The sequence below is a fragment of the Phycodurus eques genome, chromosome 2 (assembly GCF_024500275.1).
Source record: "Phycodurus eques isolate BA_2022a chromosome 2, UOR_Pequ_1.1, whole genome shotgun sequence".
Lineage (NCBI taxonomy): Eukaryota > Metazoa > Chordata > Actinopteri > Syngnathiformes > Syngnathidae > Phycodurus > Phycodurus eques.
In genome coordinates, this window is record NC_084526.1 from 9,789,782 (window position 1) to 9,806,532 (window position 16,751).

Genomic DNA, 16,751 nt, shown 5'->3' on the forward strand with positions numbered 1-16,751 from the left:
TATCCCATACATTCCTCCACTGGATCATTACGTCAGCCTAATATTATTTCTGTGAAAATTCATTCGAAATCATTCTCTACACATGATGTTAGGAAGGGTCGAGAGATACAGTAGTAATTTGCCGGTTGGTGCGTTCATACACGCATGTGCACAAAATGTCATAACATAGTGATAAACATCAGCAGCGTGCACACGCATGAGTGTGCGTCTCCCTAACTTCCAAAGATAATAGCTGATAACCATCTGCAGGATCCCCGGCATCTAATAAAGTCACAGCAATTCCCATCTAACAAGCAGACAGATGGCTTCACACTCCATTCACTAACACACAAGCATCCGCACAATGCATACATGAGTCATCCATCCTCACATCGCACATACATGTTGCAACGGCGAGCAAGAATCAAAGAATGGAAATAAAGCAATATCCTAACAGTTGTTGCCCACCCAGCTACACCAAGAAACACACCATATGGGCATGTTCCTCCCCGCTTGCTTTAATGAGTTCTCCTGCCCTCCCATCTCTCCACTTAGTCTACTTTTGCCTGCCTCACCACCTTGCATTTTCACCACACCAATGGGTAGCAGGAGAACAATTGAACTACAAAGAAATTACAACTTGCTCTTGTTTCATTGAGTCAATAGCACTATAAGATAAGATGCCTATGGAGACTTCCTCATTTCACCCAAAACAGTTGAGACTTCCCATTCATTGTATGTGATGCTCTTTCAAATGCATATTGGTCAAGCTCTGACACTTAAATTTAAAAAAAAATTAAATACTGCAAGCAGACAGTGTACATGCAAAGATCAAAATACTCTATGTGAGGTTGCTGAAGGGGGTGGACAATAACAGGGTGGACATTTTTGGCTCATGTGAGCATTTAATGAACAATTTCTGCTATTAAGTGATATTTCACTACGACATAGTGGACATGTCAAATTTGACAACATCCAACTACAGACTAATCTCAATAACCTGTAACTATCCGCTGTTTCAGCCTCCATTGAAGGAAGACAACATGCTTTTTGTAATTACATTGAAAACATCAGTGGGTTTCTTTAAGAGGCAGTTTACCCCATGATGAGGGGGTGGACAGCAATTTCAGGGACGTATGCAAAATGTCCAGTATGAACAGAATATAAAAATAGAATATGCATTGCCAAAATAACTTGTGGACAATAAAATCATGTTAAGAAAAATATCATTTAACCACTTATTACACACACTGTAGTTAGTGTGTGTGAAATATGCCAAAATCACTTACTTATAATGAATTTTTAAAAATATAAAATTAAGGATTTATTTATCATTTTAAGACACTTATAATTGTACTGGTACGTGTGCAATTATCCAGCCAACCTGAGAGATTTATTATGCTACAGTTACATGAAGACTGACTGTTTCTAATGAGGACACAAAGGCACTTTAAGTAATATTGACCCTTTTGTCTACTGCAAAGTCAAAAGGGTTGAAGAGTCTGACAATGTAGTCCTAAAAGCCTCACAATGCCATCAGACAAAACTACAATGCCAGGACAAAAAGGTTATTGACTTTTGGATGTAGCTTGTTTAATTTCACAAAGTCGGAAAGCTTGATAACAAAACTGTTTAGTTTAAAAGTTTATTTTAAGAGTACAATCGAAATTCAAACAACCATGACGTTGTGCAATAAGGAATTCAAACAACAATTTCCGCCACTACCATGCATGACATTATGTATGTCAACAAATACTACAAGACCTCAGTTCAGTAAACAGCCATCCATCCATCCATCCATCCATCCTCTACCGATTATCTTGTTCATCCTGCACTGTAGATTGTAGTTCAATTGAATGTACACTGTACTGCGAAAAATGCTACAGTATTTACAAAAATCTATATACAAAAACACTGAATTGAGTGCATCTCAGGACCCTCCACACTAGAGCCATTTCAAAATGCCCCGCTGGGCATCACATGATACAATTTCTCATTTATCTATTTATTTTATAAAATACAGGTCATTTTAAGCATATCTAGCTCGCAATTAAATTTTGTCCACAATGTCCACTCATAAATATGCCATTAGTGATGGACCCGCTCCATCACAGAACAACAACACATTTTTCAGATAACAACGCTTAGTTGTTTAATATTAGCCAGAAAATATTCTTCCAGATTTGACAGATTGATATTTTTTGCTTCTCCATTACTGTCTCCAGTCTCATCTTGCTTGCTGGACTACTCTCTACCGTTCTGTGACTTTTTTTTTCTTTGTTAGAATTTCTCCACATTATTTGTTCCCTCCTTTGTCTCCTTCCTCCCCCTTTTTATTGAATTTCCCTACAGCCTTTCTTGCTGGTCCTTGTGCCATGGCTCCTGTCCATTTTTAATTTCAATCTTCTCACATTGCTCTTGTGCTCTCCTTCTCAAATTATTGCTCTTCTTGCGCTCCACCCAACTCCCCCTCTTTTGTCTTTCAGGCATATCTTTCTTGGTACAATTCACCCAGTCAACACATTTTATAGGCCCATCCCTTCCCTCTTGTGTGTTTACAGGTTTGGGGGCAGGTATTGATTTGCCTCTTTTGTTTCTCCCATAATGTGCTTCCTCTCTCTCTTCCGCCTCCCTGACACGGTCTTGTTGCAGCCCCATCATGGCACCTTCACTCTTTTTCCTGTTTTATTCATCCGCCTTGGCTCTCATGTTTCCTCATGTCCCTTTTTCCCCCTCTTATATCCTCCATCACTTTGTTGTTGTGTCTTTTTAATGACTCTTTTTATTTATTTATTTTTTTTAACAAGGGTACATACACTATGGTGTTCATTATTACAGAAGAACCTCAGGGCATTCTCTGATTCCCTTGTAATTGAATATAGTTTTTCCTTACGTGAAATGGAATTTGTCTGTTTGAGAGTCAAACTGTTGCCATCATAAAACTTTTCAGTCAATGCTTTAAGTAACATTTTAATATACCTAATTGCCACACAAATGAAAAACTCATATCGTGAGTGCATCTGCTTCGCAGTTGAGAGATTCCGAGTTCAAATCTCAGCTCGGCCCTTCCAGTGCGGCGGTTGCATGTGTTCCCTGGGCTTGTGTGGATTTTCTCTGGGTACCCCGGTTACCTTTCACATCCCAAAAACATGTTAGTTTAATTGAAGACTAAATTATCCATAGGTGTGAATGTGAATGGATGTTTGTCTATATGTGTCCGGCGATTGACTGATGAGCAGTCTAGGCTGCTGATAAAAAGAAGCTGATAACTGCTTGCGGGTGGGAAGTGAATCATTTCACATAAACATTAAAAACAGTTGATTTGCCACTTTGCATATCTGAGTTGTTTTATTATTGATGTGGACTTAGTTCTGGTTTAGCCATATTGTACTGAGCAGCCAGGAGAGCGACGCTAGGTACATTTCCAGTTCTGTGGTCAGTTTTACTCTGTCCCATTACTGGTAACCCTCTGTAGTCACACATAAATAAGTAAATAAGTAAGTAAGTAACTAAGTAAGTAACTAAGTACTGTAAGTAAGTCACCAATGGTGTAGTGATACATTCGCTTGACTTCGGTGCGGGCAGGGTGGGCTCAGTTCCCACTCAGTGGCGGTGTGAATGGGAGTGCAAATGGTTGTCCATGTCTATATGTGTCCTGCGACTGATTGGCGGACAGTTCAGGGTGTAGTCCACCTTTTGCCCAAAGTCAGCAGGGGTAGGCTGCAGCACCCCCGCGACCCTGAACAGGATAAGCAGTGTTGAGAATGGATGGATGGAATGAGCAAAACTAGACTTAAAAACCATCATAGAATTAGATGCTTAGTGAGATGAAGTTTCACAAGAATTAATATGTACTGTATGTATATGTGACATAAGATGACGCACGGTGACGCTTCAACCTTTTAGTTTTTGAGGAAAATTTGTCCCATGAGCCCACGACCCTAGTGATGATATGCGGTAAAGAAAATGGATGGATGGATGGAGCTTTGGGTTTCAGGGTGTTCATTTTTGGAGGTTTTGCACCATACGAGTTTGCCAGTCAGCAGAATTACACATCATCTATCCTTGACCAGTTTTCATTAAAAAAGGCGATTTGTTTTGCGGGGCACTTTCATTAAATTCTATGTAAAATTGAGTTGGGCCTTGGCATGGGCCAATGCTCTTAGTTATCTAATGTTCATTATTGCCACGCCCCTTCATTCCTTTAATTCCCCCAACCCTTCACTTACTTACTGTATTCATTTTCTCCTCTTCCTCCAAACTCTCACTTGATTGATTTTGCCTGTCAGGCCACGCGCTGAAAATGCCTTTCTTTAGATTCTTTATTAATCCCTGAGGGGTTTCATTGAGGCGTAGACACACACGCACATGCAGAGATGTGCGCACACACAGATATGGAGGGGTGAGAAGGCACTGTCTAGGGAACAGTTGGGGGTTACATGGCTTGCTTCAGGACAACTATGAGGAGAAAAAAAGTGCTATTGAATAACAAGTCTCATCCTACCCCAATCTGTGAACACTTATGGAGAAACAGCATCTCTAAAACGTGAGAGCTTTTTGCGTTTCTTATCTCTCCTCGCTTTGCCCATTCTCCCGTTCTCCGTCTAATTTTCCCGTTTTCAATTTCCAGCCTCTCTCTCATTTTCGATCACCTACGGTATCCCCCGCTTCTCTGTTTCCCCTCTCTGTGCATCTTCTCTCTGCTGGCTTTCAGAGCTTTTTCATCTCAGTTCAAAGCCGCAGCAACTGCAAGAGCCAGCTGGAGATTTCATGTTTGTGGGATGAAATGGTGGAGAGAGATTCAGGAAACATTACTTTTAATGTTGTTGAGAACTGTGGTCCAAACTCTAAATATGGACTCTTGTAAAATCTCAGGCTCATTTGGTTTTAATGCATTCTTTTTATTTTCTTCCTTTGTGGTTGTGGAGAACACAAATTGCTCTGAAAATAAACCAGCACTTAACAATTTGTTATTTTAAGTAGCAAGATTTAATCTTGCCTCAGCCGTGATTGGCTATTGTTATGTTATTCTACTAGCCCACACAGAAAATGTCTTTGTCGGGCTTATTACTACATTTTAACATATTATATCAATGCCTAATGTTTCACTGTGTGTTTATACCACTTTTTTTTCATATCCACACATTTTGTATATCTCTGAGGCGTAATAAGTATGAAAATCTGAATTTAGTGTCTGATAAAATACATACGTTTAAACAGCTTTTTCAAGAAAAGAAAAAAATAAAAAAAAAACTGTTTGAAATACAGCCCAAAAGACTGTTTGACAGTTTCAGCACCAGGATTGTAATTTTAATATTTTTAGACTGCATGTTGAATGTGAAATGGACATATTTTTGTTTAGTTTCTTTAAATAATGGGTTTCGGTATCTCCTTCTTTTCAATGTTCCTTGCCTGTAACAATGTGTAGCAAGGTAAATGCCATGTTTCCACAAACCAGCATAACTACCGTAATAGTTAAGTAGCTAGATTTGTCACCTAATTTTGTCAATCATCATCTTCAACTTTATACTGTGGATCTAAGTAAGGCTGACGGCATTTAACCATAATACAACAAAGAATATCAAGTGGCTCTGTTGAAACTGTTGTCTTCCTGATAGAGGAAATGGTGAAGGACCTGGACTGAATTAAATGGTTAGTCACTTTTGGTTGCTAATGAACATGTTTGGAATAATTGTATTTTGAGCATTAAACATGCTGTGCATTTCATCACCATCAATGCAGTATTATTTTTTAACTTTCCTTAATACTTGATTTTTCCTGAGAATTTTTTAAATTCAAACTAGCACTAGCGTTTTGGTGTAAAAGTGTCTTACCTTTACAACTGGGTTTGGTTTGGTTCCACATTCCATCTTTAGTGCAGCGTAAAACATTGCGACCAGGTGGTTCCAACAGGTGACCCGGGCTACAACGGTATGCCACTGTGTGGTTGAAGGTGAACTCACGTCCCAAGTAGACGCCATTGGCTATCGGCCCTGGGTCTCCACAACTGATCACTGCAGGAAGTGAGAGAACATTGTGTTATGGATAGTAATGATCTGATCTGCAGAATGTTATGGGAACCCCTGATGTATCTAAAATAATTATTTATATACTTTCACTTCTTTTTTTTCACTTTAACTTCTCCTTTTACTTAACTTCCTCACAGAAACTTCTTGAGTGTCCCAGAGGTGCTAAGTTGCCTCAATTCATCTGTTCCCCCCCGCCCCTCAAAAACCTCTTTGGGCCTCTTTGTTACAGCTACAGCAGACAGTAGAGAAAATGAAGACATATTGAGACAACATGCATTAATCACTTCTTTCCCCTACCAGTGCAGTCTGGTGGTTGTCCTGTCCATGTCCCATTTGTTGTGCAGTGTCTGGTGGTCAGGCCCGATGTTTTGAACCCTTCCCAGCACGCATACGCCACTGAGCTGCCGAAGGTGATGCCGTCACTGAAGACGATCCTGCCTTGGGCTGGGGTGCCAGGGTTCCCACACGATACAGCTGAGAAGTGATGGCATATTCCACAATAATGGTTAATCTTATTAAAAATGTCAGAGTGAGCAACACTGCCTTGCTGTCACGCAAGGTCGATCGGGTGTATTGTCTGCAATAATGAGATTATCGCTGGAGCCAGATGGAAATAACATAAATATGTCCTTGAGGTAGTGAGGCTAATTAATTATTAAGGGTTGTTGGATAGATTCCCACCACTGAATAGCAGACAGTGCAGTACTTTAGCAGTGAGCTTCAGGCCAAACACACCTACAGTATCCACAGTGGTTTTAAACTGCTCCTTGTTGGTTTTGTTCAAAATACAACTATGCTGTAAATATGCATGAGCCAGTCACGCTCACTGGCGATACAACATTTTTACACCTGCATAATGTAAAATAATGCAATACAGGAGCTGTATCAAATATTCTGATTTACAATGATAATAATCCTCTATTTTGATTGACATTTTCAAAGAAAGTATTCAAAAATATGTATGTTATTATCATACTGAGGAGCGCCTCCAACATTTTAAGAAACAACTCTTGGTATGATACAATCCAGACCTGCATCATTGCAAACCACAACTACAATAATAAACATATTCTTCAATTAATAGCTCAAAACTGAGCACCGTTTATTCAGCTAAGGAGGTTATGTTTTTATCTGCATATGTTAGTGTCCTGTCTATTGTTTTTGATCTACTGTGTAAGTGTGAATTTTATGGATATGATGGCAAAGTATTGTTTCAAGCATGTTGCCATTAGTTTTTAGTGAAAATCCACAAATGGTGTCATGACAAAATATTTAATATATAATAATACAATCAAAATATTTCAAAAAGATAAATAGCATTTATAATGAAAAGTAATTCAGACGTCTTCCAAATCCTAATTAATTTGAACATATTTGTAAGGTTATATCCGTGTGAGGCATGTGATTTTTAGTTTGTGGTGATTTTGTGGCTTATTTCTTGTTTTCGCATGAATCCTGAAGAAATTCTCGATCTGGATGAAATTTTACCACCTTTACTACGCCGGTGACTGATGTTTAGGCTTTGTGTACTACTTCCTACTTTTGCAAGTACTACTACTTAGTACTACTTACTTTACTTACTTTTTTTACTTTAGTACTTACTTTGCTCTCCTTGTGAAGGCAGAACTGTTGCTACAGCTCATGTAACTATTATTGTGTCAGATAAATAAATACCACTGTATATGATTAGGGAGACTTCCCATGGGCTCACCACCTGTGGGAGGGGCCATAGGGGTCAGGTGCAGTGTGAGCTGGGCGGTGGCCGAAGACGGGGACCTTGGCGATCCGATCCCCGGCTACAGAAGCTGGCTCTCGAGACGTGGAATGTCACCTCTCTGGCAGGGAACGAGCCCGAGCTGGTGTGTGAGGTCAAGAAGTTCCGACTAGATAAAGTCGGACTCGCCTCCACGCACAGCTCAGGAGTGGAAGAGAGCGCCTCTCACTGTTGCCCACAGTGAGAGGCGCCGAGCAGGTGTGGGTATACTCATTGCCCCCCAGCTTGGGGCCTGTACGTTGGGGTTCACCCCGGTGGGCAAGAGGGTAGCCTCCCTCCGCCTTCGGGTGGGGGGACCGGTCCTGACTGTTGTTGGTGCGTATGCACCAAACAGCAGTTCAGTACCCACCCTTTTTGGAGTCCTTGGAGGCGGTGCTGGAGAGCGCTCCTGATGGGGACTCCATCGTTCTGCTGGAGGACTTCAATGCTCACGTGGCCAATGACCTGGAAGGATGTGATTGGGAGGAACGGCCTCCCCGATCAGGACCCGACCAGTGTTCTGTTATTGGACTTCTGTGCTCATCACGGATTGTCCATAACGAACACCATGTTCAAGCATAAGGGTGTCCACGCATGCACTTGGAACCAGGACACCCTAGGTTGCCGTTTGATGATCGACTTTGTGGTCGTCTCATCGGACTTGCGGCCACATCTCTTGGACACTCGGGTGAAGAGAGGGGCGGAGCTGTCAACCGATCACCACCTGGTGGTGAGTTGGCTCCGATGGTGGGGGAAGATGCCGGTCCGACGTGGTAGGCCCAAACGTATTGTGAGGGTCTGCTGGGAACGTCTGGCGGAATCCCATGTCAGAAGGACTTTCAACTCCCACCTCCGACAGAGCATCGCTTACGTTCCGGGGGAGGCGGGGGACATTGAGTCCGAGTGGACCATGTTCCGCGCCTCCATTGCTGAAGCAGCCGACCGGAGCTGTGGCCATAAGGTGGTTGGTGCCTGTCGTGGCGGCAATCCCCAGACCCGTTGGTGGACAACAACGGTGAGGGATGCCGTCACGCTGAAGAAGGTGTCCTATCGGGCCTTTTTGGCCTGTGGGACTCCTGAGGCAGCTGATGGGTACCGGCTGGCCAAGCGGAATGCAGCTTTGGTGGTCGCTGAAGCAAAAACTCGGGCGTGGGAGGAGTTCGGTGAGGCCATGGAGAAAGACTTCCGGACAGCTTCGACGAAATTCTGGTCCACCATCCGACATCTCAGTGAAGATGGGGCGCTGCTGACCTCGACTCGGGACATTGTGAGCCGGTGGGGAGAATACTTCGAAGACCTCCTCAATTCCACCGACACGCCTTCCCATGAGGGAGCAGAGCCTTGGTTCTCTGAGGCGGGCTCTCCTATCTCTGGGGTTGAGGTCACCGAGGTGGTTAAAAAGCTCCTCGGTGGCACCAGGCTGGTGGTCCCCCTTTTTAAGAAGGGGGACCGGAGGGTGTGTTCCAACTACAGGGGGATCACAGTCCTCAGCCCTGGTAAGGTCTATTCAAGAGTGCTGGAGAGGAGGGCCCGACGAGAAGTCGAATCTCAGATTCAGGAGGAGCAGTGTGGTTTTCGTCCTGGCCGTGGAACAGTGGTCCAGCTCTACACCCTTGGCAGGGTCCTCGAGGGTGCATGGGAGTTCGACCAACCATTCTACATGTGTTTTGTGGACTTGGAGAAGGCGTTCGACCGTGTCCCTCGGGGGGTTGTGAGGGGGGTGCTTCGGGAGTATTGGGTACCGAACCCCCTGATACGGGCTGTTCGGTCCCTGTACGACCCGAGTCAGAGTTTGGTCCGCATATCAGGCAGGAAGTCGGACTCGTTTCCGGTGAGGGTTGGACTCCGCCAAGGCTGCCCTTTGTCACCGATTCTCTTCATAACTTTTATGGACAGAATATCTAGGCGCAGCCGAGGCATAGAAGGGCTCCGGTTTGGTGGCCTCAGTATTGCATGTCTGATTTTTGCAGATGATGTGGTTCTGTTGGCTTCATCAAACCGTGACCTCCAACTCTCACTGGAGCAGTTCACAGCTGAGTGTGAAGCGGCTGGGATGAGAATAAGCACCTCCAAATCTGAGACCATGCTCTTCAGTCGGAAAAGGGTGGCCTGGCCTCTCCAGGTCGGGGATGAGATCCTGCCCCAAGCGGAGGAGTTCAAGTATCTTGGGGTCTTGTTCACGAGTGAGGGAAGAATGGAACGGGAGATCGACAGGCCAATCGATGCAGCGTCTGCAGTGATACAGACTTTGTATCGATCCGTTGTGGTAAAGAAGGAGCTAAGCCGGAAGGCGAAGCTCTCGATTTACCGGTCAATCTACGTTCCTACACTCACCTATGGTCACGAGCTGTGGGTCGTGACCGAAAGAACAAGATCCCGGATACAAGTGGCCGAAATGAGTTTCGTCCGCAGGTTGTCCGGGCTCTCACTTAGAGATAGGGTGAGAAGCTCGGTCATCTGGGAGGATCTCAGAGTAGAGCCGCTGCTCCTCCGAGTACGAGAGTAGCCAGATGGGGTGGCTGGGGCATCTGATTCGGATGCCTCCCTGGTGAGATGTTCCGGGCACGTCCCACCGAGAGGAGACCCCGGGGACGACACAGTGCACGCTGGAGAGACTACATCCTTTGGCTGGCCTGGGAACGCCTCGGGATACCCCCGGAAGAGCTTGATGAAATGGCTGGGGAGAGGGAAGTCTGGGCGTCCCTGCTAAAGCTACTGCCCCTGCGACCCGACCTCGGATAAGTGGTAGAAAATGGATGGATGGATGATTAGGGAGACACCCAGCAGTTCTAAACAAACCTTACACGTAATTATGGAGACAACACATATCGTCAAAGATCTTCAAAGTGGACAATGCCTTTGCATTTGATGTTGTGGCACATTGGTGTTTCTTTGTTAGCACGCTTTGTAGCCTGTAATCCTCATTAAGATCATGCTGTGTGAGCGAGGCATTAGCATCATTCAACCTCTGTTTTTGCAGGGTTAACAACTGCTTCATCAAACATCCGCCCAAATCCCCCCTGCAAGAAAGGAACCATGGATATTTAGGCCTTCTGCATTCAATTATAAGTAACAATTTTCAAAATCCATGGAGCCACACTGAACATGAAAAGAACATTGAAGAAGTAGCAAGCCACCGCAGCACATTCACTAATGAGAACATGCCAGCTATCGACTTTAACAATTGAACACCTATTGATGAGAAACATCAATTTGTGGCACATTAAGGAAGACTGTGTGTACTTTCTTTGTATTCTCAGATGGTGTCTGTCTGCCCACAAAGAGAGAAGGAAAACTGTATAAACGACAAGATGGATGTGTGTATGGATCTTTTTATGTCTCAGTGACAGATATACCAGCCTTTCTGATTCAGCTTTTAACTACCATTAGCGGAATGAAAAACAGACAAGACACAAAGAATTAGTGTCACACAAACGGACACTAGGATAAACTGGGATGGGCATTTAAAAAAATATATAATGATCCAATAAATGGCAGAAAGTGTTGTGATATAACCCACAATGTCATAAACATTTTATTGTTTTAACTTATAATAGAGCTCAACAAGATGTTGACAGGTTGCAGACACAGTATATAGATAACGTTGGGAAGGGGAACAACATTCCACCCAGCCAGAGTTTTAGGTCACATGATCTATGCAATTTCCATCCATCCATCCATCCATTTTCAACACCGCTTATCCCGGTTAGGGTCACGGGGCGCTGGAGCCTATCCCAGCTGACCTCAGGTGAAAGGCGGACTACACCCTGAAATGGTCACCAGTCAGTCGCAGGGCACATATAGACATGGACAACCATTCGCACTCACATTCATACCGTCATTGAGTGGGAACTGAACCCAAGCTGCCCGCAACAAAGTCAGCCGAGTGCACCACTACACCATCATTGACCAAAGTTACGCGACTGTTTTTAAAAAGAAGGTGATTAGCGTGGCCATTTCAGAAGGGAACCGTGCAGCAGTTTAGTAGTTCGACAGACGAAAATAATGTGATATGATGAAGAAAATCCAAGGAGAAACTTCTACCCGATAAGACTAAATGAATAAGCTAGTTATGGTGTGTGTGTTTATTTCAGAGTGGTTTTGAATGTATCGCGCTTCTTGGTGTGTGTGAACGAGGGGAGAGATGGAGAGCGATAAAGCCCAAGATAAATACCTCTCCAGTGGTCATTGAAGATGCTGCAGTACAGTTAAAATGTTATATTTACCATATTGATTATTGATTTGAATCGGTCACCGTCTTTGTTCTTTGCTAATATGAGAACTCAAGTAGAAATGCATGGTGAGGAAGCGACACGAACGTCAACATGCACACAGAGAACACTGCTTTGAAAATTCTAATAAAATACAAATGACACTTCATATTTTGAGCATGGATACAAGGAAATTGATGGTGGGTATTATACATACAGCAGGTGAAATAAGTATTTAACGTGTCACCCTTTTTCTCACTAAATATACTTCCAAAGGTGCTATTGACCTGAAAATTTCACCTGACCTTGGGAACAACCCAAGTAATCCATATATACAAAGAAAGTAGAACAAATAAACTCAGAAATTAAGTTGTGTGTAAAAATGTGAAATGACAAAGGGAAAAAGTATTGAACACATGAAGATAGGCAGGTGCTAAAAAGCATGGAAAGCCAAGATAACACCTAAAATCTATCAATAATCAAACAGCAATCCAACCCCTTGTCAGTGCAAATGAATATCAGCTGGTTCAGTCCTAATTGATGGCCTACAAAAAGATCTCATTGCCAAGGTGTAAGTCAAGACACATCTCCTGATGGGTAAGAGCAAAGAGCTGTCTCAAGACCATAGGAAACTAATTGTTGCAAATAATAATGATGGCATTGGTTACAGGTGCATATCTAAGCTTCTGAATGTTCCAGTGAGCACGGTTGGGGAAAGCCAATGATACCACCATATATTTGCCTCGATCAAGCGCTCCTCACAAGATTTCTGACAAGAGGGGTCAGAAGAGTGCTCCAAGAGCCACCTGTGAAGAGCTTCAAAAAGACCTGGAATTAGCAGGTACTGTTGTCACAAGGAAACAGTGAGTAATGTACTCCGCCGCCATGGCCTGTATGCACGCTCACCACGCAAGACCACATTGCTGAAAAAAAAACGTGTGTCAAAGCTCGTTTAAAGTTTGCTGAACAACATTTGGACAAGCCAGTTCAATACTGGGAGAATATAGTCTTGTCGGATGAGAGCAAAATGTAACTGTTTGGATGCCATAATGCACACCACGTTTGGAAGAGAAATGGCACTGCACATCCCCCTAAAAACACTATACCAACAGTGAAGTTCGGAGGTGGCAACATGATGGTGTGGGGGCTGCTTTTCAGCCAATGGTAGGGGTAAATGTCACATTATTGAAGGAAGGATGAATGGGCTAATATACCAAGACATTCTTGACAAAAATCTGATGCCATCTACGAGGATGATGAAAATGAAACGAGGGTGGACATTTCAGCAGGATAATGATCCAAAACATACTGCCAAGGAAACTCTGACTTTGAATCTAATCGAAAATCTATGGAAAGAAGTGAAACTCAAGGTCCATAAAAGAAGCCCACGAAACCTTCAAGATTTGCAGAATGCTTGTGTGGAGGAATGGGCCAAAATCACACCAGAGCAATGCATGCAACTAGTTTCTCCATATAGGAGGCGTCTTGAAGCTGTCATTGCAAACAAAGGCTTTTGTACAAAGCAATAAATAATAACTAGTTGGCGTGTTCAATACTTTTCCCATGTGTCATTTCATATTATTACACATAACTTAATTTCTGATCTTATTTGTTCTACTTTGTATGTATGGATTACTTGGGTTGCTCCCAACATCTGGTTAAAGTTTCATGTCAATAGCACCTTTGGAAATATATTGAATGAGAAAAATGGTGACGTGTTAAATACTTATTTCAGCCGCTGGATATAGAAGCGAATTCCTGATTTTGAGGGGGGTCGATTTTGAGGGTGCGTATTATACTTGAGAGTGTACTATAAATGAGAAATTACAGTATTTGTCTTGGTTCCTCAGAGAGACTTGTGCCTGGGATTCTGTCACGTGACTCTGTTTTCACCAATTTAACGTAACCACTAGCGACGTTTTGACTCATTTTCAGCAATTAAACTGAGCCAGGCAGTCACATGCCCTAAGCAGAAGCAAGGTTTCCAAAGTGCCTAATTTACATGAAGCATGGCAGAAACAACTGAGGAAACAATGGCCTACATCTTGTAGTTGTAAGAGGCACTACACTCATGGCCACAAATTCAATCTATGTTTACCCTACAGACGACAAAAAAGAACAGCTATGCGCTGTCATCTGTCTGCTCTGCCTAAAACGTTTCACATTTTAGCCTAAAAGAACTCCAATTCGAAAGTGAGAAAACAGATTGCGATTTAAAATTACATCTCTTTCTGGTGAGCCAATTGGGCTGTTTCACAAGTGAAAACAGAGAATGTTATTTTGGCAATATTTGATTCATGTATGGTTTCGTCAAAGTGATATTGTTGGGCAATATCTGAAGTTTCACAAACCAATTTTACATGTTTGTTCATGCTGTTATTAAAAACAAACATCAGAAGTTACTCACCAGTTACTCAATACTTGAGTATTTTTTTTCACTGAGTACTTCTTTTACTCAACTAATTATCTGGAGGACCACACTTTATCTTTACTTGAGTCATAATATTGTAAAGTGACAGTATTCTTACTTGAGTACAATTGTTGGCTACACCACCAAACATCTGATGGAGATACATAACACACTGTAGGTGAGATTAGGGAAATCATGCTGCTTCCTTTTTTGGGTTCGCTACAGTGCTATGAGGACCCACTTTAATTTTCTCTAAACTCTCAAGGGTTTGAGAGGCGTCTTTGGAAACTGCCTTTGTATAGGGATCCCTTTGTTAGCACATCTTGGGAAATCCAGTGCAGTCACAAGCTGAAATCCTCTATATCTAGGCCACACACGCACGCACACACCTCAGTAGTTTTTCTTCTGTTACCCCCAAAAGGAGCTTCATGCACCTGCAGCTTCATTTCAAATGACCTGCAATGGCACATGCATTTATTGTTATAGTTTTAACCCCTGTTGCTGTGTAACGTTTCAAGACTTATAGTGCAGATCGATCAATATCTCTAAATTCTGTGCTCATTTCACAATAATGGAATATGCAACAAGAATTAAAGGCCTACTGTGACTAACATGCCAAGTAGCTGGATAGCACTATATTCTTTTAAAGAAGAGATTAAGTTGCTCAACTTGGAAGCTAAGCTGATTTATTTTTTACATACATTTCAGAATAATTAAGTCCATATTTCAGAAAGGCAAAGAGGTTAACATAACATTTGCATTCCTTCCAATTTTGGTTTAGACCAGCATTTTTCAAAAGTCTGAGTTGATAAGGTTAATTTGCTCAAAGATTTGTTTGCATAAGAGAGCCACCCTTAACCTTTAAAAAAATACAATAAATTTTTTTTTTTTTTTATTATTAATAAAGTTATATATATATATATATATATATATATATATATATATATATATATATATATATATATATAGCCGGCACGGTAGAGTACATGTTAGCACATCTGCCTCACAGTTTTGGGGACCGGGGTTCAAAACCCCACCCCGCCTGTGTGGAGTTTGCATCTTCTCCCCGTGCATGGGTGGGTTTTCTCCAGACACTCCGGTTTCCGCCCACATCCCAAAAACATGCGTGGTTGATTGACTAAGGAGTCTAAATTGCCCGTAGGTGTGAATGTGAGTGTGAATGGTTGTTTGTTTCTATGTGCCCTGCAATTGGCTGGCGACCGGTTCAGGGTGTACCCCACCTCCTGCCCGTAGATAGCTGGCATAGGCTCCAGCAACCCGCGACCTATGGGGAATTTAGAGTCTTCAATCAACCTACCACGCATGTTTTGGGGATGTGGGAGGAAACCGGAGTGCCCAGAGAAAACCCAGGCAGGCACGGGGAGAACATGCAAACTCCACACAGGCGAGGCCTGGATTTGAACCCCAGTCCTCAGAACTGTGAGGCAGATGTGCTAACCAGTCGTCTACCGTGCCGCCCTGAGTTTTGATCAAAAAGTTCTATTTTGCTTTCATCTGACCATATGGCATTCTCCCAATCCTCTTCTGGATCATCCAAATGCTCTCTTGCAAACTTCAGATGGGCCTGGACATGTACTGGCTTAAGCAGGGGGACACATCTGGCACTGCTGGATTTGAGTCCCTGGCGGCGTAGTGTGTTACTGATGGTAGCCTTTGTTAGTTTGGTCGCAGCTCTCTGCAGGTCATACACTTGGATACAAGTGTATGACCCCCCGTGTGGTTCTGGGATTTCTGCTCACCATTCTTGTGATCATTTTGACTCCACGGGGTGAGATCTTGCACGGAGCACCAGATCGAGGGAGATTATCAGTGGTCTTTTATGTATTTTTATATTTAATTGCTCCGACAGTTGATTTCTTCACACCAAGCTGCTTACCTATTGCAGAATCAGACTTCCCAGCCTGGTGCAGGTCTACAATTTTGTTTCTGGTGTCCTTTGACAGCTCTTTGGCCTTGACCATAGTGGAGTTTGGAGTGTGACTGTTTGAGGTTGTGGACAGGTCTCTTTTAAACTGATAACAAGTTCAAACAGGTGCCATTAATACAAGTAACGAGTGGAGGACAAAGGAGCCTCTAAAAGAACAATCTACAGGACTGTGAGAGACAGAAATCTTGCTTGTTTGTAGGTGACCAAATACTTATTTTACACCATAATTTGCAAATAAATCCTTTAAAAATCAGACAATGTGATTTTATGGATATTTTTTCTCATTATGCCTCTCATAGGTGTGGTATACCTATGATGAAAATGACAGGCCTCTCTCATCTTTTTAAGTGGGAGAACTTACACAATTGATGGCTGACTAAATACTTTTTTGCCCCCCCCTCTCTCTCTCTCTCTCCCTCTC

General features: G+C 42.8%; 1 protein-coding gene across 3 annotated transcripts in view; it reads right to left on the bottom strand.

Moving 5' to 3' along the window:
• Positions 1 to 16,751, bottom strand: part of LOC133396537 (CUB and sushi domain-containing protein 1-like) — a 620,476-nt gene that overhangs the window by 22,530 nt on the left and 581,195 nt on the right. For all 3 annotated transcript variants that reach the window (XM_061666524.1, XM_061666517.1, XM_061666531.1), the window contains 2 exons: positions 6,306 to 6,482; positions 5,814 to 5,993 (listed from right to left, as the gene is read on the bottom strand). In XM_061666524.1, coding sequence (XP_061522508.1) covers positions 5,814 to 5,993; positions 6,306 to 6,482 — 357 coding nt within the window. The remainder of the gene's footprint in view (positions 1 to 5,813; positions 5,994 to 6,305; positions 6,483 to 16,751) is intronic.